Raw genomic sequence first — 26,441 nt, 5'->3', positions numbered from 1 at the left:
AGGTGGTATGAATAAGCAGTAGCAACGGCACCGAGAAAAGTGCTTTGCCCGGGACGGTAAACAAGCGGTAGTAACGCAGCGGTAGTAACGCGACGGTAGTAACGCGATAAAACGGTAAACAAGCGGCGATAGCAGTATTTAGGAACAAGGCCTAGGGATTAGACTTTCACTAGTGGACACTCTCAACATTGATCACATAACAGAATAGATAAATGCATACTCTACAATCTTGTTGGATGATGAACACATTGCGTAGGATTACACGAACCCTCAATGCCGGAGTTAACAAGCTCCACAATTCAATGTTCATATTTAAATAACCTTAGAGTGCAAGAAAGATCAACACGACTAAACCAAGTACTAACACGAGCATGCACACTTGTCACCTTCACGCTATGTAGGAGGAATAGATCACATCAATACTATCATAGCAATAGTTAACTTCACAATCTACAAGAGATCATGATCATAGCATACGCCAAGTACTAACACGGATGCACACACTTGTCACCATTACACCGTGTAGGAGGAATAGAACTACTTTAATAACATCACTAGAGTAGCACATAGATAAATTGTGATACAAAACACATTGCAATCATAAAGAGATATAAATAAGCACTTCACTACGCCATTCATAACGGTGAGTAAGTATTCAGTGAAATATAGCCTAAGAGACCCACACGGTGCACACACTTGTCACCTTTACACACGTGGGACAAGGAGTCTCCGGAGATCACATAAGTAAAACTCACTTGACTAGCATAGTGACATCTAGATTACAAGCATCATCATATGAATCTCAATCATGTAAGGCAGCTCATGAGATTATTGTATTGAAGTACATAGGAGAGAGATGAACCACATAGCTACCGGTACAGCCCAGAGCCTCGATGGAGAACTACTCCCTCCTCATGGGAGCAGCAGCGGTGATGAAGATGGCGGTGGAGATGGCGGCGGTGTCGATGGAGAAGCCTTCGGGGGCACTTCCCTGCTCCGGCGGGGTGCGGAACGGAGACTCCTGTCCCCCGGATCTTGGCTTCGCGATGGCGGCGGCTGCGGAAGGTTTTCCGTATCGTGGTTTTTCGTATCGGGGTTTTCTCGACGGAGGCTTTAAATAGGCGAAGAGGCGGCGCGGGAGGGGCTGAAGGGGCGACGACACTATAGGGCGGCGCGGCCAGGGCCTGGGCCGCGCCGGCCTATGGTCTGGGGCCCGGTGCCCCCCTCCGGTCCTTCTCGTGTGTTACGGATGCTTCCGGTGAAAATAGGAACACTGGGTCTTGATTTCGTCCGATTCCGAGAATATTTCGTTACTAGGATTTACGAAACCAAAAACGGCAGAAAACGAGAGCCGGCTCTTCGGCATCTTGTTAATAGGTTAGTTCCAGAAAATGCACGAATATGACATAAAGTGTGCATATAACATGTAGAAATCATCAATAATGTGGCATGGAACATAAGAAATTATCGATACGTCGGAGACGTATCATGCGGCTGGTGGTATTCAACTAGCCACATGCATATGAGTGGGCAGCGCATACGCCAGAAATGCACCTCCTCAAGGCACTTGGGGTTGAGGTCAGCCATCCCCGCGCCAATATGGTAGTAGGTACCATATGGCTCCCAATCCACCTGCTCAGCGGTAAGAGTGTCCAACTCCTCAGTGTAGTGCCTGTACATCATCTTTGGATCGCTCGTCATCTTCGAGACATTGTCCCAATGAAATGCCCAAGTCGGCTCCCGATCAGGGTTGTTCCGGTAATGAGGCCATGGCCTCTCTGTGAGTGCCCTGGGCCGCCCAACTGACAGGCGGTCCCAGCTCCATACGGAAAGTAGGAGCAAGCATCCACCAATACATCCGCTCCCAGTTCTGCGACAAGCTTCGTCCAACTGCGTAAATAAGACATTTGGTTAGTACTTTGTCTAGCACGCTACTATAGAAGAATAGTACATACAACAAATCATCACCTGCCGGTGAGGTACGCAAGTGCCGCTGTTCCCCAACTCCACCGGTGCTCCAACACCGTAAGCGCCTTCAGCCAACACCAATGGGCCAACTTCCCACGACTGTCAGGAAAGAGAGTCCTCGAAATCATGTACCACAAGTACACTCGGGTGTATGTCTTGATAGTGTCCTCGTTGGCCCCTTCCGGGCATTCTCCAAAGTTAAGCCTAATCCAAGAGAAAGGTGCGCCGGCGGGAGCTCTCTCCTTTGGATTTGCTGGCGCCGGAGGAGCCATGCCAATAAGCGCCTCCATCTGCTGGCGCCACCCATCAGAAGTTGTGTTCATACACAGTGGCTCGCCCTGAATAGGAAGTCCAAGTATGATTGAGACATCCTGAAGAGTAGGGGTCATCTCGCCGGCCCTCAAGTGGAAGGTGTGCGTCTCCGGCCTCCACCGGTCGACAAGGGCGGTGAGTGCCGCGACGTTCATGTTCGCCCCCCTGGCTTACAAGCGTGATGAACGGGAGAAGACCGGTGGGATGAACTCCGTGTATCTCTCGTCATACGCCATATCTACTATGCCATGGTACCGAATCTTCAAAGGGTGAAGATCCGTTCTCCTCTCCGTCATATGAAAAACCCGGTGATCCTGTCATACTCTTGATCTAGGAGCCACACCATCCTACATGTTTACACAAATACACCTTATTATGAGCCATTCCTAGCAAATATGAGCAACACATACATGATAATATATCCAAATAAGCCATCACACATACATCATATACATTCATATCTAGGGATAAAACACCATATTATGAGTCATTCCTAACAAATATGAGTTATTCCATCACAAATATTAGGCATATGTAACACATTTGAATGCATTTGCTAGACAAATATTAGACATTTCAACACATACATACATAGGGTTTCAACACATACATGTAAAATTTCATATCTAGGTTTCAACAAATCTATGGTTCAAACACATGCATACATGAGGCTATGAATTTCAACACATACACTACAATATAGAGTCCACACAAAAAAAAACCATGTCTAGGGTTCATGTCCAAATCTAGCAAGATCTATGAAATTAGTGGATGAATGGAAAGGATTCGAAGGGGATTACCCTGAGGAATGGATGGGGAAGAGATTGGCCGGGCAGATCTGATGATTTGGTGGTGGATTTGGTGGGGGGAGAGGGGGGAGGAGGAGGAACCGCCGGCCTTCTTCTTGTTCAACCGAAACAGAGAGGAGGATTGAGGATGGCTCGGGCTGGGGGCGGCTCGGGCGCCACACATAAGTGGATGTGTGGCGCCCTTGCCACGGGCGCCGATGTGGGCGGCGCCACACATCCTGCCACGTCAGTTTCAAGCACACCTCAGCGTCGAGGGCGCCACGTCGGATGGGAGTGTGGCGCCGGCGGCACGGGCGCCACTCTGCCAGGTGTGGCGCTCATGGAAAGGGCGCCACACAAAAGGGTTAGATGGGTGAAATAGTTTGGCCGGAGGGTCAGTCAGTGCTATAGTTGCAACAAAGGGTTATTTTTGTGTAAATCGCCGAAAAAGTGCGTGAACAAGATCTATCGATTCTGTTGCCCGATGTTCCTAGCTAACTAGCTCGACGTACGACGGCGACGTGCAAGATATGTAGATCGTCGGTAAATCACGATTTCTCCGTGGAGCACCACTGGTCGAGGACCAACGTCCACACGAAGCTTACTACCTGCCCGGTCGGCATCGGTCTCCTTGTCTCTTTTACCTTTAGCGAAAACCGATCCCCCCTCCTTTTTTCCTCTTCTTGAAAAGTTGAAATTGGAAATCGTTCTCCATCCTTCCTTGTCCTTCCCTCCTTGGAGCCACGGGGTGAGGCACGTATGAGCTGCGAACGTCAAATGATGAACATCGACTGTTTTATATTTCCCTCTCTGAGAAAGGATCTCGTCAAAGCATGATCGATGACCGCGCTGATGGATAACCGGTCCAAGCACGGAAGTGAAACAAAGCGAAACCAAACCGGCAAACCCTGTTATTCCCTCGATCTTCATGACAGAGTCTCAAATGACATTCTCCCGTGTAGGGATTTCCTGGGCATAAAATCATTCAGTTTCAGTGCATACAATAGTCTGTCTGTAAGTGGGAAACTCATCTTGGCACCCGGGAGCATTTGCTCCCGGATTTTTGGGGAGCAAATTTTATTTTTCAAAACTTTTCAAAAAATTCTGAAAAAAATCATGCACGTACCTGACAATGGCACGCACCACCTTGTAAAATGTCGCTGCGAAATGTCATCGTATGCGTCCTGGGCAAAAATGACAAATTTCCAGATCTGAGATTCATACTTTTGGATCTCATTTCATGTCAAAAATTTGTCATTTTTTTCCAGGGCGCATACAATGACATTTTGCAACGAAATTTTACACGGTGGTGCGTGCCATGGTCAGGTACATGCATGATTTTTTCCGGAATTTTTTGACAAGTTTTCGATTTGTTTTAATTTTTCGAAAAAACCGGGAGCAAATGCTCCCGGGAGCCAAAACGCCGCTCCCGTCTGTAAGTTATCTATTTTTAGTCATATCTATATGTGAGTATAAGTTATAAACAACCTTCATACAATAATAAAAAGGTGTCTCCTTGCTTTTTCTTGGGTGGAGAACTTTAGATAGATTTTTTTCTTTAGGCCTAGTGCCTCCTTGCTTTTTAGTTGCTTCTCTCAAGCAACAGTCTATTAATACTATTTGTTCATAACTTCAATAAAATAAAATAAAAATATACAGTGGGGAAACTCACTGTTCACCCTAAAAAAATGGTGTCTGTAAGAAGCCTACAGACTGTCTGTAACTTTATAGACAGCCTCCTCTCTCCTCATTCTCTTTCCTCCATATCACCAAAATCACCTATAACTACCTCTTACAGACAGCTGAGTCATCATCATTGTACATGCCCTAACCCACGGAGACAGAACTACGGGCGGTTTAGTATGACGTGGGTTCACTACCGAGAAACCTTCTTCGCCGTGTGGCAAAAAGACATAGCAAACGCACCGTGGAACAAGACAAATCTTTTGCCGTATGTCGAAACACGGTGAAATATACACGGTACAGATCGCCACGGCAAACGGGATTTGCCTGGTGGTTAGTAAATGACAAAGATCTCTTGCCATGTTTTTAGTGTATTTGCACCTAGCTTGGCATAGTGAAGTGCGTCTGACGGCGATCGAAACTTTGCCGTGCCTCAAATAAAATACACGGCAAATTTTTAAACTTTGTCGTGTGTATTCCCTCCCCACATAAGTAAATGGCGGGAAACGAAGCCGGGAAGCAAATAATGGGATCGATAATAAGGAAGAACAACTCAAAGGCTTCTTTGCCGTGTGTACAGCCATTACAGACGACAATTCATGTCTTTGCCGAGTGTATTCCCATTGTACATGGAAAATATTTGGGTGGGATGCTCTCAACAACACGGGATGAAAACGGCGGAAAATCACTCCTCGTCGGGAAGGTATGAGGCGATGTGGGCCTAAATCTTTGACGAGTGTATGTCATGGGACACTCCACAAAGCACTGCCGTCGTACCGGCTGCATGAAGGGCGGCCACCACGGCCACATGTCCCGTAACTTTTCATGTGTCATCCTTTGCCGTGTGTTCTCCCATCTCTTTGTCGTTTCTATTTTATCTTCTGTGTGTATTTTGCTCAGTGTGCGTGACCGAGCGTTGCCGTGTGTTTTCCCATCTCTTTGTCGTGTCTACTTTCTCTTCCGTGTGTATTTTTCTCACTGTGCCGTGACCGGAACGTTGTCGTGTTTTTTTTACCATTGTCGTGATCAGAACATTGCAATGCGTTGTTTCCTCAGGAAAATAATTTCTTTGCCAAGTTCCGCGGGATGTTGCACACGACAAAGAGGCCGGGAATGCTGTGTTTTTCTGGTAGTCGTTGAACTGAACGCTATCACCGGGCCACCTACCAACACGAAGTGCAAGTAGGGTCAAGTAATAATATTTTGCTCTAAAAACGGGTGCCATCTATGGTGGATCATAATGATTTTGGACATTCTTAAGCCCTTTCACCATTGATGAAGTGTCTATTTTTCAAATTTCTACATTGTTCTATCATTACATGGATTTATGGATAAAGGAGGAAGTAGTCAGGATAATTTCCTGAAGAAACTATTTCCGAATCTGAACAAAATATGAGTCTGCCATGTAGGATAAGTTATAGGGTCTGGTAGTGCTAATATATATGGAAAAAAGGATAATCCAAATTTTCAAACCCGGTTCTCTGAACTTCTAAATTTGGTTGACAACAATAAGTGGCCGTCAGCTTTGTCTAAGTCATGAATTAGATGTTCTCCTCGAGGGACTTGTCCTTAAGGTACTTAATGTATGATGTTGTGTTTTGGTCATCAGGGTCAAAATAATATCCTCACCGAATTGTGGTTTTATACGATTCTGATCTAAGGAAGGAGATCCTTCTGGCGATTTGAACTCTGAATCACATGTGAATATATTCCTTATCTGACATGAGTTATTTTTATCGTATATTGTATAGACAAAATATTTATATGTATGTTATTATGTGTCGACAACATCACCTAGCTCTTAGGGAGTGTGTTGTTGCACTTTTCAGGTGTCACCTTCTTTGGATTTGTGCATACCTCTCTTTTTTATCAATGCATCAAGCATAATATTTGTGTTTTATATAGGAAAAACAATCTTTTTCAACATTGATACAAGATACCTTTACCATGCCCGCGAATTATATTTCAAAACGTGATCCACTGCTCATGAAACTAAAAGGACAATTCAAAATTGTGAAAGTCTCAAAATATCTACTTACACCAGATTCCATTTAAGGTATTATTCACACAGTTGGATTTGTACTTTTTGTTTCTCTAGTTTTATCTAGAAAAATATCATGGTAGATACATATAGTATCAATCTCATCATTTTTTTTACATTATGTTTTTGTTGTTATGTAGTGGCAGGGAAGCTACCCTCATAGGATGCGGAACTATTAGAAATGTTCATAATTATGGATGACGTGGGTAAGTAGATTCTTAATAAAAATTAAAAGGCTATCAAGAGCGTTTGCAGTGACTGTGAAGATGATTGTGAGGTATGTGGATAGTAAATGTGTGTCATCCCAAAGTATCATGTACCGAGGTTGGTCGCCTATGACTTCACATGACTAGCAATAGTGTCCCACCTTTAGAAAAAAATCCTGACCACATGTTTGTAGGATTCTAAATTATAAATATACCAACAAAATTGCAACAAACTTGAAGTTCATACATCATGAAATGCAAAGAGGACCGATATCTATAGGTAGGGGTGGGCATAAAAAAAACGAGCACCGAACACCGAACCGAACTAACTGGAACCGAAACCGAATTAACCGAAAACAATTCGGTGCTTAAATATGAAAAAACGAATTTATATTAATAAATTCGGTTTTGACCATCTGTTAACCGAAATAACCTTAAAACCCGAAATACTATTAACGGATAGCAATACAGAGGTCCACTGTCAATCGTACAACATCTCATGTGGCAGGCCATACACGTCTCTAAAAAAGTTAAAAGCAACCTCATGTAGGCCTGGGCATTCGGTTTGGTTTTTCGGTTTTTTTGATAATTCGGGTTTAATCGAACAAACAAAAAAAGGTGATCATGATATCTTTTTTTGTTTGTTCGATTCCGTCTAATATCTTGTAATCATCTGATTACTCTTACCTTTGGGACATCACCACTCTCTTTATTTGTCTCCACTAACATTGCCGTGACTTCTTCCCGCTTCCCTTTCCTGGAGACAATGCCGCTATGGTGCCCTTATGACCAGTTGTCAAATTCGACCCACCCCTCTAGTCTCTAGAGGTGTGATTGTTCTTATTCAATCGATGGTACCTCGAAGAAAATTAGTGAATAGACATGGGTATTCATGAACCTGATTTCAAACCGTACAAAAACTATATATGTAGCTTGGTTTTAGATTTTTTTTTAATAATTCTTGCGCATACATATTGCATTGATAGTTACTTGTGCAATATTTCAAGAAAAAATATATGATCCTACATGTCCTACACAAAAATAGAAAATATAAATTGCACAATGAAAGTCTTGTCCATGTATGATTCCTCTGTGACTTCATCTTTTCGCACAAGTTACATACTTTTGTATTTGAGTTTCAAATTTGGATGCACATACCCTCATATATTTCCACATGCGTGATTTATTTCAGAATTGAAAATTTATTTAGTATCTTTTTCACCGTTCACGTGTGATCCAGAATTTGGATGTTCTAAAAATATGTTTTCGTATATGAACACTAATTCTCACCTCCAAAACCCACAATATCGCCTTTAACAAGAATGAACATGAGCTCAAAAATATTAACTCTGTCCAGAAAAGGTTATCGTAAGTTTCTCTAAATTTAAGTTTATCTAGACGCTCTTTAGTGTATAGATACATCTAAATTTAAATAAACTAGCATAGTGGCCCTCGCAATTGCGAGGGTATCATCTTTATTTTCCTTAGATGGATGTCCATTGTCTTTACTGTGTCCAGATTATGTTGGAAAGAAATTTATGATTTCTTATATTTATATTTTATGAAAGATAATACATTTTGTAGCCCCAATTCCCAGTAAATAAATATACTGTGGAGAAACCATATTTAATTATCTTTATTTGGTGATCAATTTTTAGGCAATTTTTAAATAATGTAAATTTACCAGATGTCTCGTTTTACATGGTATTAAATTGTTATGCCAAATTTAAAATTTGGATTGGGACTTAGTGTGAAATCTAGATGGAGAAGAATGGTCCATGTAGCAACCTAGTTGCTTCTTTGATGCTAACACATTGAAATATTGGATCGGTCTGGGTCAAAGTTTTTGTATGGATCGACATATACCGCATAGTAATTTTCTGAGCTGGGGGGTGGGGGGGGGGGGGGGGATTTCACCACAAGTTTGGAGAATTCAGCTAGTTTGGTAGTATGGCTTGTGTAGATCTTAGGATCCAAACTATTTGAATTAAATTTTTCGTACAATTTTTAAAAAATTTAGAGATCAGTTCAAGTTCAACACGTTATATTTTTTATTACTTTCATACATACATTCATACTCAAATGAACGTATAGACGAATCAGTTTATTTTAAAGCCTTTAATATACTTTCTTGCCACAGTGTTATTTTTAAAAATATATGCTACCATATCCTATGATAGTATCATGCAGATACATCCAACTTCGGAAGTTTTCATCTCACCGATCAGCTTAGAGTTAGCTTTGCCTACCTATATGGCTATATCTATATTCCGCACAGATTTCATCCACATAAATCATCTAGCTAGAAAATACTCCATATACATATATTTTAAATCTTCACCGTTAATTACGTAGTTAATGAAGAGTAATCTGGTTAGATTATTTAGCACATATGGAAGAACACGTGTCGTTAGATAGTATTACTCGTATGTTGTCATTTCTTTCAAATATATGCCATCATATTTTAGGGTAGTATCACTCGAATGTCGTCGCACACACACGTAAACCGAATGCAGACACAACCAGCTTCAGAGTTTTATTCTCACCGATCAGCTTAGAGTTAGCTTCGCGTGCCTATATCTATATTTGGCGCGGCAATTCATCCACATAAATCCTTTAGCTAGTCAGAGTGCTTGTTGTATAGCATCCAGATTCTTTTTTTTTTTTTTACATTCTTTAGCGATCGCTATTGTTGTATCCTGAGAAATACTCCTTATAAATATGTTTTCAATTTCACGATTAATATACATAGTTAACAAAGAGTAAATGAGTCGGATTATTTAGCACATGTGGGAAAACCCGGTGGCTTCCTTTTATTCGTAGCCTTTATCATATATATGCCACAATATTCTTCAGTAGTATCAGTCGTATGTCCTAACACATACAAAAGCATTAGCTAAAAGCATACATGGTCAGCTTTGAAGTTTTTCTTCTCACTGATAAGTTTGTAGTCAGCTTGGTATATCTATATATCTCTATTCGACGCAGATTTCAATATATGCATCAGGAGTATGTTTCGAAACGGAACAAATGTGACCTCTAACGAACAAGTGAGGTTGTTGTCGTATGTTGAGAAATAGAGTCTGGATGCTATATGTGCACCTAGGTGTCTCGTTTTACATGGTATTAAATTGTTATGCCAAATTTAAAATTTGGATTGGGACTTAGTGTGAAATCTAGATGGAGAAGAATGGTCCATGTAGCAACCTAGTTGCTTCTTTGATGCTAACACATTGAAATATTGGATCGGTCTGGGTCAAAGTTTTTGTATGGATCGACATATACCGCATAGTAATTTTCTGAGCTGGGGGTGGGGGGGGGGGGGATTTCACCACAAGTTTGGAGAATTCAGCTAGTTTGGTAGTATGGCTTGTGTAGATCTTAGGATCCAAACTATTTGAATTAAATTTTTCGTACAATTTTTAAAAAATTTAGAGATCAGTTCAAGTTCAACACGTTATATTTTTATTACTTTCATACATACATTCATACTCAAATGAACGTATAGACGAATCAGTTTATTTTAAAGCCTTTAATATACTTTCTTGCCACAGTGTTATTTTTAAAAATATATGCTACCATATCCTATGATAGTATCATGCAGATACATCCAACTTCGGAAGTTTTCATCTCACCGATCAGCTTAGAGTTAGCTTTGCCTACCTATATGGCTATATCTATATTCCGCACAGATTTCATCCACATAAATCATCTAGCTAGAAAATACTCCATATACATATATTTTAAATCTTCACCGTTAATTACGTAGTTAATGAAGAGTAATCTGGTTAGATTATTTAGCACATATGGAAGAACACGTGTCGTTAGATAGTATTACTCGTATGTTGTCATTTCTTTCAAATATATGCCATCATATTTTAGGGTAGTATCACTCGAATGTCGTCGCACACACACGTAAACCGAATGCAGACACAACCAGCTTCAGAGTTTTATTCTCACCGATCAGCTTAGAGTTAGCTTCGCGTGCCTATATCTATATTTGGCGCGGCAATTCATCCACATAAATCCTTTAGCTAGTCAGAGTGCTTGTTGTATAGCATCCAGATTCTTTTTTTTTTAACATTCTTTAGCGATCGCTATTGTTGTATCCTGAGAAATACTCCTTATAAATATGTTTTCAATTTCACGATTAATATACATAGTTAACAAAGAGTAAATGGGTCGGATTATTTAGCACATGTGGGAAAACCCGGTGGCTTCCTTTTATTCGTAGCCTTTATCATATATGTGCCACAATATTCTTCAGTAGTATCAGTCGTATGTCCTAACACATACAAAAGCATTAGCTAAAAGCATACATGGTCAGCTTTGAAGTTTTTCTTCTCACCGATAAGTTTGTAGTCAGCTTGGTATATCTATATATCTCTATTCGACGCAGATTTCATACACATAAATCATCTAGCTCACCTAGGTGCACATATAGCATCCAGACTCTATTTCTCAACATACGACAACAACCTCACTTGTTCGTTAGAGGTCACATTTGTTCCGTTTCGAAACATACTCCTGATGCATATATTTTAAATCTCCGGTTTGGAAAATCTCTAGTTGGTACCACAATAGTCTTATTTTTCTAGCTGACCTACATGCACGTATAGCATCTAGACTCTATTTCTAAACGTGCGATAGCAACCGGACTCATTCGTTAGAGGTCACATTTGTTCCGTTCCGAAACATATTCCTTATGCATATATTTTAAATCTCCTGTTTCGGAAAATTTGAATTGGCACGACAATAGTCTTATGTTTTTCAATCCTACTTTTCTTTTGGAAATCTATGTATTCATACGGAAAAATTCAATTCAGATGACCATATGTATGATCATATGTTTTGTTGTTGAGAATCAAAGATGTCGTAATTAAGTATTTAAGTGGCAATATATACGTGTGCGAGACATATCAAATATATTTTAAATCTCCGGTTTTGGGAAATTTGAATTGGCACGACAACATTCTTCTGTTTTTAGCTGACCTAGGTGCACGTATAGCATCTAGACTCTATTTCTCAACGTACGACAGCAACCGGACTCGTTCGTTAGAGATCACATTTGTTCCATTCCGAAACATACTTCTTATGCATATATTTTAAATCTCCAATTTTGGAAAATTCGAATTGGCACAACAATAGTCTTATATTTTTCTAAAATCTATATATTCCTACGGAAAAATTCAATTCATACGACCGTATGTATGAGTATATGTTTTGTTCTTGAGAGTCAAAGATGTCCTAATTAAGTGGCAATATATACGTGTGCGAGACATATCAAATTCTCCGTGTACTCGTTGAAGTCATTCCGGCTGGTATGCCACTTATATATTGTGCATGCAATGCTTTAACCTGATTTTTTTTTCAGTCTCTCGTGCATGGATACATGGGACCCTAATCTGACATGATGAGAGAAAAAAAAGATAGAGTTGGCCTTTTTTTTATTTGAGGGAGACAGAGCTGGCCTTTTATAACGTAAGCCATTTGGACTCATTTTGGTATAGGAAAGAGAGTCCTTCGTACCTTTTCGGTGTACATGTTTTATTTTGTAACGTGACATAATTTGCGTAACTTTGATTTGACATTTAATCTCATCCGTTACTATTACAATCTACGGAGCCAATAATTTTAGCTTATGTGGATTAACCTGGTGTCTCCGATAAAACACCTTTATTTTGCTTTTAGTATATAATAGATTTTCGGCATAATTTTATGAACGGAGGAAGTACTAACAACAAACAAATAATAAATTGAAGTCTCATTCATGGGATTTTCTTATGTCTAAGTCAATAACTGTAGATTGATATCTCTATCCCGAGATTTACATATTGGAGAGAGGAATAAGGGTGAGATCACCTAGCGTAGCATAATAGTCTTGGACATAAGAAAGTCTAAGAAAAACATATATCACACAGCTAGCATAGCATCACAAAACTCGATATAAAAAAAGGTGTAAATCGATCGAAGTATAGGGTGACTCATCACACTCAAACAATATATCTACGTGCCGGCTCGAAGACAAAACGCACGCTACTCTTCACGTTTCATAGCAACCCAGCTGTTGGTTAACAACTGGTGTAGTATGGTGTACCGCGTCTTCTGCATATGCCCATCAACCCCGTCACGACCGGCAATGCACGTCAGCGTCCAGTAGGATCCAGTCTCGGGTTTATGGCACTAACTGCAATCCCATCCGTCACCGTGGACCAGTCGTATTCATACAGCCACCTGCCACGCCTGGCCTGCTCGGGTCGGGTAGGTATGCGAAACATTTCTGCGCTTTTGTCGCTCACCGGAAATCTTCCTGTACACTACTATTTCCCGCGAGGAGAACGGGATACAATACACCCAACAAACGCATTAAACTATTCTCCAATCCTATCACAGGTTGCAGCGACGCAGCACAGCTTAAATCCCTGCTGCCTCCTCGAGAAGACCAGTGCAACCATTGCTGGTCTTCAGCTCCTGCAGAGAGGCTGATTGATTTGCGCTCTCGGACCTAGCTACCTCGAGAAAGAGAGAGAGATGGAGGTGGAGACGGCGATGCCTGCTCCCCCGGCGGCCGGGCTGGACCACGTGGGCTCCGCCCTGCTCGAGCCGTCGCCGGCGGACGGAGCCGTCGGCGGGGGCGTTGAGGGCGTGAATGGCGCCGCCACCAAGGTGCAGAAGGTGTACCGGAGCTACCGGACCCGACGCAGGCTCGCCGACTCCGCCGTCGTCGTCGAGGAGCTCTGGTAAGCAGATCCTGCAGACAGAAAGAGGAAACATTTATTCCCCCTTTCTTCATTTCATCCTGGTTACTGTAAAAAAAATCATCTTGGCTCTGTTTGGCTCTTCATCCATCCAGTTTGTCTGTTAAATTTCTTGGGATTCTGCCCATATTTCTCCGTTGTTCTTGCTTCTTGCTGTCTCCTGAGCTGGCTTCCATGAACCCCTCTGAGATTTTGGCGTCGGCAATGCCTGCTTTGGTTCTTTTTCGATGGTAAAAACTTGTGGTGAAAATTAACCTGTTTCATGGTTGGGGGATTGATCTAGGTGGCAAGCACTTGACTTTGCGCGGCTCAACCACAGCACCGTCTCCTTCTACGACGACCCGGAGCCGGAGACCGCGGCCTCGCGTTGGAACCGCGTCAGCCTCAATGCATCCAAGGTCTTGCCACTTCTCTTTTCCCTACTGCATCAATCTCCACCACAGGACAGCTCTCCGCCTCTCCGTGGCCTTTTCTCCAGAAGAAAGCTGTTCTTTTGGTTGGAATTATCCTTAACTTTTTAGCTCCAACCAACACATGATCCTGAGCTTCTTGCAGGTGGGTCAGGGTTTATCCAAGGACGCCAAGGCTCGCAAGCTAGCTTTCCAGCACTGGATCGAGGCTGTGAGTACACATCAACTGCCGTTATTAGTTTATCTAATTTTAGTGCTGTTTCGTTTGCTGGATATTGCTGCTTTTGTTATGCCCTCGAATGTGTGTGAATAGAATCTGCTTCCCCGTATCAGTTGACTTGGATCTTTTCTTAGCGTGTGAACATGGATCATAAAAATTCCACAGCTTGTGGTCGCTACAATTCCTGTTTTATTTGTTGAGCTTGCACTGTTATTTACTAAATTCTGATATTCATCTGCGTAGATTGATCCAAGGCATCGATATGGGCACAACCTGCACTTCTACTATGATGTTTGGTGCCAGACCCAGGCTGGCCAGCCCTTCTTCTACTGGTAAAGAACATGACTGTGATCGCGTATATGCAACCTTTCTTGTTTGGCAGAAATCATGTGATCTGTATACAGATATTCGCCATTTTCCTACAAGAAAACTTTGTTACATGTTGCGCAGAAATTAATAGTTTTTTTTTGTTGCATATGCAGGCTTGATATTGGTGAAGGAAAAGATGTAGATCTTCCGGAATGCCCAAGGGCTCTGCTGAAGAAGCAATGCATACGATATCTTGGTCCAGTAAGATTAATTTTATACTGGACGCTGTCCTTAATTTCAAATCATACTATTCTTGTGAAAAATACTCCTGAGGAGAGCTGCATTAGGACTTCAGAGCATCTCCACCGGCGCTCCCAATAGAGCTCCCAATAGCTCTATTGGGATTCTAGTGAGAGAAAGTGTCCGCACCGGCGCTCCCCAAAGAGCGCCGGCATGTTTTGAAGCCCAATAAAAGCGCCGGCACTCCCGAAAGGATCCCTATGTTAAGGGCTTCGATTGGGAGCGCTGGCACCAAATTTCTGCTCAAAACATGCTAACCGGCCACCATATGGGGAGCGCCGGTGTGGGAACAACATCCCCAAATAGAGGATGCAGTGCCGGCGCCCCCCCCATACGGCAGTGCCGGCACCCCTTCCGGCGACTATTTGGGGGCTGCCGGTGGAGATGCTCTCAGAGTATTGCATTCTTTCAACCCGCAAGTTTCTTCATCAAGTTATGATGAAATACAACGAAATTTGTGCTTCTCATGTTTACCTTTATAAAATATTTGCTTACAGTAGTAAGGATGTGTTATGTTGTCATGGATGCCGAATCAAGGCCCAGTTGTGGAGGACAGCACCAAGCTAAGGGTTGTCATGTGCATGAATCAATTGATAAAGGAGATAAGTACCGTAGGGTATTTTAGGTGGAAGGATATCTATTTAGTTAGGAAAGAGATAGGTTTGAAATAGGAAGATATATTGATATGGTTGCTACGAATGATATTTGATTAGGCAGTAGATAGGTTATTTAGTTGGTAAGGATATCTTAGGGATCAAGACACAACTAAGCCAAAGAGCATCTCTTACCGACTAGCCCCGGCCTCTCGACCTGTGCCAAACACTGCACGTGCCATACGTCTTAATTTCATTGTAAATAAATCAATATGTATTGAAGTTATATTTTACTGCCAAAAGTTCCACAGATCTTGATTTTTTATCTTTTATACTTATGAGGTTATAGAATTTCTGGCCTGCTTCCATTAACACCTTTCTTCACTTGTTCATGATAGCTACAGCACATTTAACTTGTTTTGAAATGAGTTCGTACAGCATTGTCATGCGAAAGTATTTACAAGATAGTTGTAACAGTTGTCTGATATTTTGCAGCAAGAGCGTGAGTACTATGAATACATCATTACAGAGGGAAAAATTATCCATAAGGTATCTGGAGAACCACTTGATACAAACCAGGGCCCTAAAGGAACTAAATGGATTTTTGTTATGAGCACATCAAAGAAACTTTATGCTGGGGAGGTAGTTCGCCAACTCTCATAAGAATTATACCCTCTCATCATGCTGTAAAGTGTTATATCATGCTTTGGTAGTTCAACATCGCTAAATCTGTAACTTGTATGCTTATTTCTGTATCCAGAAAGAGAGAGGTGTATTCCAGCACTCTAGCTTTTTAGCAGGAGGTGCTACCATAGCTGCTGGAAGGTTTAATGCAGAAAATGGAGTTATCAAGGTATGGTTCAGAAAAACCGTTGTATAGAAGTTCTACTATTTACGCAGAGATTTTACATTCCTGGTGAATGCTTATGATGTTATTTCATATTGCATCTTTGCCCGAAAAAGACTAGTCATTTCATACTCATCATTTTGTTCTCGTGCTTCCTCATTGGATGCATCATGCTGATCTGATTTTCCAATGATCTGTTATGGTATCAGTCCATCTGGGCATACAGTGGCCACTACAAACCGAGTGCGGAGAACCTCAGCAACTTCATGAGCTTTCTAGAAGAGAATGGAGTTGATCTGAAAGATATTGAGGTACACTATTTTCAGTTAGCAGAATCTGAAAATAGTCCTTTGTTATTAAATGTAAGACGGTTTCACTTGATGAGCTTATTATTGCATATGCAGGTGCGCTCATCCATCAAGGAAGAAGACTATGAAAATCCAGTGCCTAATATCATCGCATCCAATCCTCAAGAATTGGCTCTTCCTCCAAACATGGTAGAAGAAGACAAGACATCTAGGCCATCTTCACAGACTGAAGCTGATGAGGCTAACAATGTACGTGCAGAGCAAGCAAGGCCTATGTACGAAAGAACATTATCAGGTGGCCTGCAAAGCCCTAGAGATGCTGGAGTCTCAAAGGAGGCAATTCTCGAGAGGGTGAATTCCAAGAGCAAGTCAAAATCCTATCAGCTTGGCCACAGGCTGTCCTTGAACTGGAGTACTGGAAATGGTCCAAGAATTGGGTGTGTGAGGGATTACCCCATGGAGCTCAGAATGCAAGCGCTGGAGATGGTACAACTCTCACCAAGGGCATCGACTCCTCCAGCCTCTTGGAGGGTGCCATCATGCCTCTCACCTACCTTGCCAACACCGCCGCTCGTCCCAGTACAGACCTCCCTGCCCCAGCCAAGTTAGGAACTTGAGACTAGGCAATAGATGTATTTTCACATTTGGTATGTGCTGCAAAGGTCAGACACTTTGTTTGTGATTGCTGTTTCTCCCATGTTCTATCAGTCCATTTGTAGCTCTCAGATGATCTGGTGAGGGTTATATGAGTTCCAATCTAGTTGAACTAATTTAACAATCTTTGGTTGCACTTCTTTGTGCTGAATGTCACTATTGCAGACATTGCTTCATCAGAGTTTTGTCTCGTAATATGGTAGGTGTGGTTAGGACAATCAGAAAATATTATGGGACACAACCTACAAGCCAGAATCGAATTTAAGGAAAAATAAAGATCATGAGAGTAATCTCACAGAGATTATAACAGATGCATCATAACATCAGTGGCCACTAAGCGAGTTAAATTCACTAGCAAACAGGTGGTGCAAAAACACTGCCAGAAACTGGGAAGGGGAACTGGGGAAGCAACTGAAATGAGAAACTAGGGAGGTAGCAAATTCAAGTTCTTTGCGTTACCAAGCATCTTACAGGAGCATGTGGTTTATCAAAATGGAAGCATGCTACACATTTATCCGAAGTACATTTTTGCGATATCACCAATTCATCGCACCAGTTTGTACCCATCAACCTTCAGTTAACCTGGTATTATCATCAATCACCACTGGGGCAGCCCTTGCATCCACAGTGAACACAATCTATGAGCTGTTCTTCCCTCATATGCTTAGGAACTCTACAGACACAGGTTACGAAGTTGTGATCTCGTGTCTGGATGCAGTGCAGGCAGCACAGCGTTCATAGCCTGGCTGCAACAATCCAATGCAAATGAGAAATCAGTCAGCAGAGCAAAACAAATCATAACTAAGACCAACATGCAACATGGTGACGCTTTCCTGGCCTATATATATCAGAAAGAGACACGAGGCAACATCATGTATGCAGCATCAAGTAAAACTGGTGAAGAAAATGACATAAGATTTTATCATAGAGAAATAATCCATCATTTCTTTTTGTAGTTTGTGCATTTTTACTTGTAAAACCTAGTACTAGTTAACATAGCACACATCAGTATCTCCTTAAGGCAACATCATGTACGCAAAGAAAAATGGCATCAGATTTGCAGCTATAGGGTGTATGCAGCAACTAAATAGGAGAGCCACATTTCCGGTGCGTCGCTTATTATCTTTCTGTACTTAACGGGACTCCAGAGAAACACCCCCGCGTCGCCCTCCTTGGGCGACTCCGGGGGAAACCCTAGCCGCCACCACTTCTGACCCCCACCCTCCGCCTCCCTCGCTTCGCCGCCGCCGGAGGGGGGCAGGCAAAGCCTTGCGCCCCGGGGAAGGTGGCGGCGGGGCGGTTCCTCTTCCTTTCCTGATGGTGGGCGGAGTTTTTCCGGCCGTGCGCGACGGCGACGGACCGGCGGTGGTGTGCGGCGGCGCGGGAGGCTGCTCGCAAGGCTGCCGGGTCGCGGCGGTTGGGCGCTGCGTGGTGGCGCGTCCGGAGGCTTGTGGCGAGGCGGCCGGCTCGCGGCCGATCCGGATCTCGGCCGAGCCGGGCGGCGGCGGCGGCGTCGCTCGGACGACCGCGGCGGCGGGTCTGCTTTGGGAGGCCGCGGCGGCGGGTCCGCCTCGGACGGCGGCGACGGGTGGAGCCGCAGCGGGAGCAGCGTGGGCGAGGGGCCTGCCGTTGGCCGTTCGTCGCATCCGGTGTCCGCGGCGATGGGCGGGCCCGATCTGGGCCTGTCGGGCCGGTTGGGCCAGTTGGCTGTGCGGTGGCGGCTTCGGATGGTGCAAGGTGTTCGCGTCTGCGGGCTTCGGCGGTCGTCCTCGAGCCCCGTGTCGGTGTTGTCGGCGTCCCCTCTATGTGGCGTTCCGGCGGCGCCCACGGTGATCTTCGGCGGTTCTCGTTGGCTTCGGGATGTGTTGCCCTCTGCGCGTCGGCGGCTACGGGTTAGCGGATGCTGATGGTGGTTTTGTGCCGGTCCTTGTTGGCGGGCGCGAGGTCTTGGAACTCTTCGGCTCTGTCTTGGCGGCCGGCCGGGACCGACGACGGCGACGCCTGTGGGCGCCGCTACCTTCTTGAAGGCGTCGTCGAAGCGGGTGTTTCTTGTTCTCCGCTCGGGTTCTCCGGGGGAAACCCTAGATCCCTCACGGGATCGGGCGTGGGCGGCGCTCTTACGTCGCTATGCCTCTTGGGGCCTCGCTTTGGATGTCCACCGGACAGGGGGTTTTGTGGAGTGTTTTGGTGGTTTTTCGGCGGAGGCGGGTTCGTCTTCGGCCAGGCGGGGCGCGGCCTCGGGGCCGGTGTGGTAGTTGGAGCGGTGGCTCCGGTCTTTCGCCTCCGCCTCGTTGCGTTGAGGTGTGGTGTCGACCTAGTTGGTCGTCGACCCGTGTGGAGCGCAGCCTCGGGGCTGGCGTGTGGTGTCGTGTTGTACGGTTTTTCGGCCAGTTTTCCTCATAAACGGGCCATCTCTTTTCTCCTATATCAATGAAAGGCAAAGCTTTTGCCTCGTTTCAAAAAAAAAAATATTCTGACACGGGGAGCAAATTCTCCAAATTAAACAAAGGAAACAGATTAATAGATCATTTCTTCTTGCATCTTTTCTTCAATTGTACTTGCAAAAACTAACATGGCACACATGGGCATCTCCTCAAGGGAACAAATGAATACCTTCTTCCACTTGGCGATGAGGTTACGGTCAGCATGGCCCTGATCAAGGCAGAACTCATACAGCTCCCGGGAGATCTCCTTGTTGTAGTAGAGTTCATACAAGTATCGGCTCCTCTAGTGATTGATCTTGAAGATGGGCCACTGCGGCTCACACTTTCTCTTCCCATCGTGTCGATCACTCTCAGCCGTAGGGCGACACATACAGCCGCATTATTAACAATTGAGATCTCTACAGTACATAGACTGCTGATGCGATTCCTGATGGCCAACCAAACTGACCTTCCCTCATCCTGGAGTGGAGCTCTGAGAGGGTGGGCTCTATGAGCTCCCATCCATCGGGATACTTGACACCGCTCGTCTTAACCTTAGGCATGATGCTTCTTCTGCAGTACTGAGACAAGAAAATCACAAATCTGCAGACTGTACTGTAGGCAGAGATTGGGGAATGTGTGCTATTTAGAATGAATTGCAGAATGCAGAATATTTTGCGTTTAATTCATCCTTCAGCAATACAATGTTCAGAAGCAGAAAGAAAGAAACGGCAAACTCAAGGCAACTGAGTTGTCAGCCTTCGCTTCTATCTACAGCTACTCCCTCCGTCCTAGAGTGTAAGGCATATTCCCAAAAACTATTTGTCCCATAACCTCCACCTCTAAGGCATAATTTTATTTAATGAGGAAGAAAAAGAGGTTGCATGCACCAATGAGGGAGAGAAAGAGAATGCATGCACCAATGAGGAAGAGAAAGGGGTTGCATGCACCAATGAGAGAGAGAAAATGAGACCCAATCAACTAATACTTTGGGCCAAGATATTCAAATATTGTGACTTATAAACTAGGACGGAGGGAGTACCAAATAAGGACTCGATGCTACATGTCTACATCAGGGCAATAAAACTGCAAACAGAACTCCGCTGCAGTAAGCCTAATACTCCATTCGTCCCCTGTTGACGAGAAGATGTAATCACAGGTATATTCAGTTACGCTTCTCGCAGTCAAAACTTCAACGAAGAACCCTAGATTCTCTTCTCAGATACTCAACCAGACTCCGAACAACAAAAGTTACCACACCTCTGGCAATATGAGAAGAAACAACTAGGGTTGACTTACTTACAAAATCCTGTTGCACGCGGCGTAAATAGATTAGGGCTCGGCGCCGGCCGCCGGGAGAAAGAAATGATATGGTCGGAGAACGGAGAAACTGAATATACCTAATCCGTTCATAGAAAATAGAAAATTCATATAAAATCAAAATCACTATCATAGAACAAAGAGAAGGATGGAAGGAGTTTGGTTTTCGAGGGGACTTTTCTTTTGGGGAAAATTTACAAGCGGGCTTGTTTTAGGTGGATTGGATCACCAGGCCCAATACAATGGGTTTCCATTCACAAATTGGGCTAGACAAAAAAAAACATATTCATAGAAGACTGCCGACATAGATTTTTGGATTGCTTGATATGAAAGTGATACCTTAATGTTATCTATGATAGTGATTTTGATTTTTTATGAATTTCCATGACAGTGAATGTACAATTCATATGTATTTCCAGCGTTTGAGTGGCTTTGATGTTAGCCATTAAAATCATTAACTATTTTAAACAGTACCAGTTTTACAATATCCGAATTATATGTGGATTCCATCTAAATTTGCTTGCTTGTGAGGTTAAACTACTATAATACACCTTGTATGTTATGTCAAACATGGTAATAATAGAACTGAAGAAATAAAACTAGAGTATGACAACATCTCAACAACAATTATGTTGTACATGACCGAAGAAAATAATTTGATCTTACACATAACCATAATATTGGAACATTTCGTAGTCGATCATATTGTACAGAAATGAAGAAAATAACTTGGTCACCAGTGTTCGTGAACTTAACAATTAAATAACTAAGCTCCCCACTCATGTCCTATTTTTTCAGGAATAACCGGTAGCAGTGTTGGGACGAATCACATGGGTGCTCCGGCATGTTGATCAAAAGTCTCCTCAATACTCTAGTGTTTAACCTATGGCATGACCTCCATCGATGTACATGGTGCTCCAATCTGAAATTGGCCATGTGATGTGGACATTGCCCTTCGGGTAAGTTGTATTGTGCTACCTCTTACGGCCCAACCAGGGGCCCATGAAGATCATCCATTAACCAAGGTGGGCCGCCATGTCGGTTCCAAAGAAATATTCTTGGTGAATAAGGCATGAAGACGAAGAACAAGAAAAATTTAGGTGTAGAACTCTTTATAACCTAGTCGTACCCGGATAGATCTCTCGAGACCTGGCTTACAATATAAGGGCCAGGAGAGGGTCTGCCGAGGGACACACAATCAACTTAGCCATAACCACCGTAAGTCTAGAGCTAGGTCATACGAAATCTTAGCCTCTCGACGAGATCTTAGTCCAAGCCTTCGACTGCCCCATTGTAACCCGATATTTTTGATAATCAAGATCAGACAAGCAGGAAGTAAGGGTTTTACCTCATCAAGGGCCCCGAACCTGGGTAAATCTCACTCCCCGTTTGTTTGGTATCCGATGTCTCGTGTTAGCCTGCAGGATTCCGTCAACCCTAAGCCCCAAAAGGTGGGCATTGCCGAGGAGTACCCTCGACAATTGGCGCCGTCTATGGGAAACCTGTCGGTACAAGGCACGTCATCGGCACCTCCGGTCACATCAGCAGCGTTTGTGTTGACTTCACCAACACCTTCAAGTCCAAGAAACTCAGTTCGTTGCGGTTCCTTCGAGTATGCACCACGCGATGAGGCCTCGCGCCCGATCTCTTCGGAGTTACACGGCAATATGGATACAACCTTCGGAGGGGTCCACTTGATCATTGATTCTGAAGGATTTCTCCGACTTCCCAGTTCAAATGCGTCAAGCCTAAAGACTTCGGCTCCAAAAACCATTGTTCCACCGGCAGCTTCAAAAGGATTGCCTAGAAACAGCGGCGAAAGCAGAAGACGCTTTGGTAGCAGAGAGGAGCAACGGAAGAGGCGAAGGGATCTATGCCGTGAAGAAGAAGAACGAGCCGCAAGTCGCCTTCGACAGTGCGAGAAGGGATACGACAACACGCAGTCAATCAAAAACCACAGCCGGTCACCTTATTTATCGGCTACAGAGCAACTTGACGCGCCATGTTATCCGAACTCTTATGTTGACCCAAAGGATAATATCGAGAAGTCCACTCATTTACTTAAAGATTGTCGGCAATTCCTCGATATTCAGAAGTTATGTGGCGAGTTAAGATCCGAATCAGAGGCAAAAGCCCGTTCGTCAGAAGAAAGAGCAGTAGCTTACAGCTACCCGCAGCAGCATACACCGGGCGAAGATATGTACATACCAACCGAAGTTTATCCAGCGTCTCAAGGTCAAGTGAACATGATTCATGAGACCAGCTTTTCGAAGAGAGAGGCCAAGAAGTTTTCACGGGAAATAAAATTGCAGAGGTAGCTATGGCAGAAGTACCCGATTACTTCGATTGGTCCGATCAGAGCATCCTGTTCAGCAGAGCAGACCACCCGACAGTCGTTCCTAGGCCCGGTCATGCTGCCCTAGTTCTTGAAGCACATATTTGAGGATATAACATGAGCAAAGTGTTCATGGATGGACGAAGCGGCCTAAATCTTTTGTTCGCAAGCACGATGAAAGCAATGAGATTATCGGTCGATATGCTAAAAGAATCTGATGCTGGCTTCCATGGTATCATCCCAACCCGACCCGCTTATCCCCTCGGTAAAATCTCACTGGATGTCATCTTCGGCACAACTAGCAATTTCAGAAAGGAGAAGCTCGAGTTCGAGGTAGTCGATTGGGAATCACAGTACCACGCCATCCTCCGCAGGCCAGCGTTCGCGAAGTTTATGGCGATACCTCATTACGCGTATTTGAAGCTAAAGATTCCAGGCAACAATGGGACAGCAATAACCGTTCACGGGAGTTTTTCTCATTCTGATAACTGCGACAAGGAATTTCAGAAGATCGCTTCCAAGTTCGGAGTCAGGGAGGAACTCAATGCAATCGATGCAATCACCGATCATACACAACCACCTGCTGATAATCGAAACACCAAAACCGACAAGTTCGACGTTACCAAGGAAGCAAAGAAGCATCAAGTGCACCCTCTGACCCGAAGAAGACGGTCAATGTGTCGGCAGACCTCACTACCGCATAGGAAGGCGCGCTCATCGAGTTTCTCCATGAGCGCTGGGAAATATTTCCATGGGAACCATCCTACATTCCAGGTATTCCCAAGGAACTCGCTGAGCACGCCCTTAATGTTGACCCCAAAGCCAAACCGGTGCAGCAAACATTGCATCGTTTCTCAAAACCAAAAAGGAAAGCTATCGGCGAAGAAGTCAATCGGCTCCAAAAAGTTGGTTTATTCGAGAGCTCAAGGAAGCTGAGTGAGTAGCCAATCCAGTCATGGTGCTAAAGAAGGATACAACAGCTCTTTGCATGTGTATCGACTACACAAGTCTCAACAAGCATTGCCCGAAGGATCACTTCCCGTTGCCTCGCATCGATCAAATAGTCAACTCTACGGCAGGCTGCGATCGTCTCTCTTTTCTCGACGCCTATTCGGGATACAATCAGATCAAGATGAAGAAAGAAGATCAGGAATTAACTGCATTCATAACCCCACATGGTGTTTACTGCTACAACGTCATGACCTTCGGATTAAAAAATGCAGGCGCAACTTATCAGCGGTGCATGCAAGTTTGCCTCGGAGAGCAGATTGGCCGTAATATCGAGGTTTACATTGATGACATCGTCGTCAAAACCAGAAACGTGGCCACGCCCATTGACGATTTAAGGGAAACTTTCGATAATCTCGACATATATAAAGTCAAGCTGAACCCGAAAAAGTGCTTCTTCGGGGTGCCAGGAGGCCAGGTACTCGGGTACTTTATAGCAAGAGGGATAGATGATAATCCCTTAAAAATTAAAGCTATTCTTGATATAGAGCCACCCAGAAGTCTATAGCAAGTGCAGCAGTTGGCAGGACGATTGGCAGCTCTTAGTAGGTTCATTGCAAAACTAGGAGAAAATGCCTTACCATTCTACCAACTGTTGAAAAAATCCAAAAAATTCGAGTGGACGGCAGAGGCGCAAGATGCCTTCGACAAACTAAAGAAGGTTCTGTCAAACTCTCTGATACGTCTCCGACGTATCGATAATTTCTTATGTTCCATGCCATATTATTGATGATATCTACATGTTTTATGCACACTTTATGTCATATTCGTGCATTTTCTGGAACTAACCTATTGACGAGATGCCAAAAGGCCGATTCTGTCGTTTCGCTCGTTTTTGGTTTCGGTAAATCCTAGTAACGAAATATTCTCGGAATTGGACGAAATCAACGCCCAGGTTCCTATTTTGCCCGGAAGCATCCAGAACACCCGAGAGCCGCCAGAGAGGGGGCACAGGCCCACCAAACCCTAGGCCGGCGCGGCCAAGGGGGGGCCCACGCCCCCCTATAGTGTCGGCGCCCCTTCGACCTTCTGGCACCGCCTCTTCGCCTATATAAAGCCCCTCGACCTAAAACCTCGATACGAAAAAAGCCACGGTACGAGAAACCTTCCAGAGCCGCCGCCATCGCGAAGCCAAGATCTGGGGGACAGAGTCTCCGTTCCGCACGCCGCCGGGACGGGGAAGTGCCCCGAAGGCTCCTCCATCGACACCACCGCCATCTCCATCAACGCCTGCTCGTCTCCCATGAGGAGGGAGTAGTTCTCCATCGAGGCTCGGGGCTGTACCGGTAGCTATGTGGTTAATCTCTCTCCTATGTGCTTCAATACAATAATCTCATGAGCTGCCTTACATGATTGAGATTCATATGATGATGCTTGTAATCTAGATGTCATTATGCTAGTCAAGTGGGTTTTACTTATGTGATCTCCGGAGACTCCTTGTCCCACGTGTGTAAAGGTGACAAGTGTGTGCACCGTGTGGGTCTCTTAGGCTATATTTCACGAATACTTATTCACCGTTATGAATGGCATAGTGAAGTGCTTATTTATATCCCTTTATGATTGCAATGTGTTTTGTATCACAATTTATCCATGTGTTACTCTAGTGATGTTATTAAAGTAGTTTATTCCTCCTGCACGGTGTAATGGTGACAGTGTGTGCATCCGTGTTAGTACTTGGCGTAGGCTATGATTATGATCTCTTGTAGATTATGAAGTTAACTATTGCTATGATGGTATTGATGTGATCTATTCCTCCTACATAGTGTGAAGGTGACAGTGTGCATGCTATGTTAGTACTTGGTTTAGTTGTGTTGATCCGTCATGCACTCTAAGGTTATTTAAATATGAACATTGAATATTGTGGAGCTTGTTAACTCCGGCATTGAGGGTTCGTGTAATCCTACGCAATTAGTGGTGTTCATCATCCAACAAAAGAGTGTAGAGTATGCATTTATCTA

At 43.9% G+C, this 26,441-nt stretch overlaps 1 protein-coding gene and 1 pseudogene across 1 annotated transcript; one reads left to right on the top strand and one right to left on the bottom strand.

Annotated features, from left to right (window-relative positions):
- Positions 1–13,371: 13,371 nt before the first annotated feature.
- On the top strand, positions 13,372–17,576 carry LOC124652463 (IQ domain-containing protein IQM3-like). Its single transcript, XM_047191478.1, has 9 exons — positions 13,372–13,738; positions 14,040–14,154; positions 14,312–14,377; positions 14,630–14,718; positions 14,869–14,956; positions 16,084–16,230; positions 16,349–16,441; positions 16,645–16,746; positions 16,840–17,576. Exons 1-9 carry the CDS (start codon positions 13,530–13,532, stop codon positions 17,350–17,352), a joined length of 1,422 nt encoding a protein of 473 aa, XP_047047434.1. The 5' UTR covers positions 13,372–13,529; the 3' UTR covers positions 17,353–17,576.
- A 415-nt stretch (positions 17,577–17,991) lies between these two features.
- On the bottom strand, positions 17,992–20,383 carry LOC124651295 (annotated as a pseudogene).
- Positions 20,384–26,441: the final 6,058 nt, after the last annotated feature.

The sequence above is a fragment of the Lolium rigidum genome, chromosome 5 (assembly GCF_022539505.1).
Source record: "Lolium rigidum isolate FL_2022 chromosome 5, APGP_CSIRO_Lrig_0.1, whole genome shotgun sequence".
In the NCBI taxonomy this organism is placed as follows: Eukaryota; Viridiplantae; Streptophyta; class Magnoliopsida; order Poales; family Poaceae; genus Lolium; species Lolium rigidum.
This window is presented reverse-complemented; position numbering and strand designations above follow the sequence as displayed.

Coding starts and splice junctions, on each gene's coding strand:
- LOC124652463 (XM_047191478.1), top strand. CDS start 13,530: ATGGAGGTGGAGACGGCGATGCCTGCTCCCCCGGCGGCCGGGCTGGAC. Junction 14,155..14,311: donor TCAGCCTCAATGCATCCAAG/GTCTTGCCACTT, acceptor AGCTTCTTGCAG/GTGGGTCAGGGTTTATCCAA. Junction 16,442..16,644: donor CAGAAAATGGAGTTATCAAG/GTATGGTTCAGA, acceptor TTATGGTATCAG/TCCATCTGGGCATACAGTGG.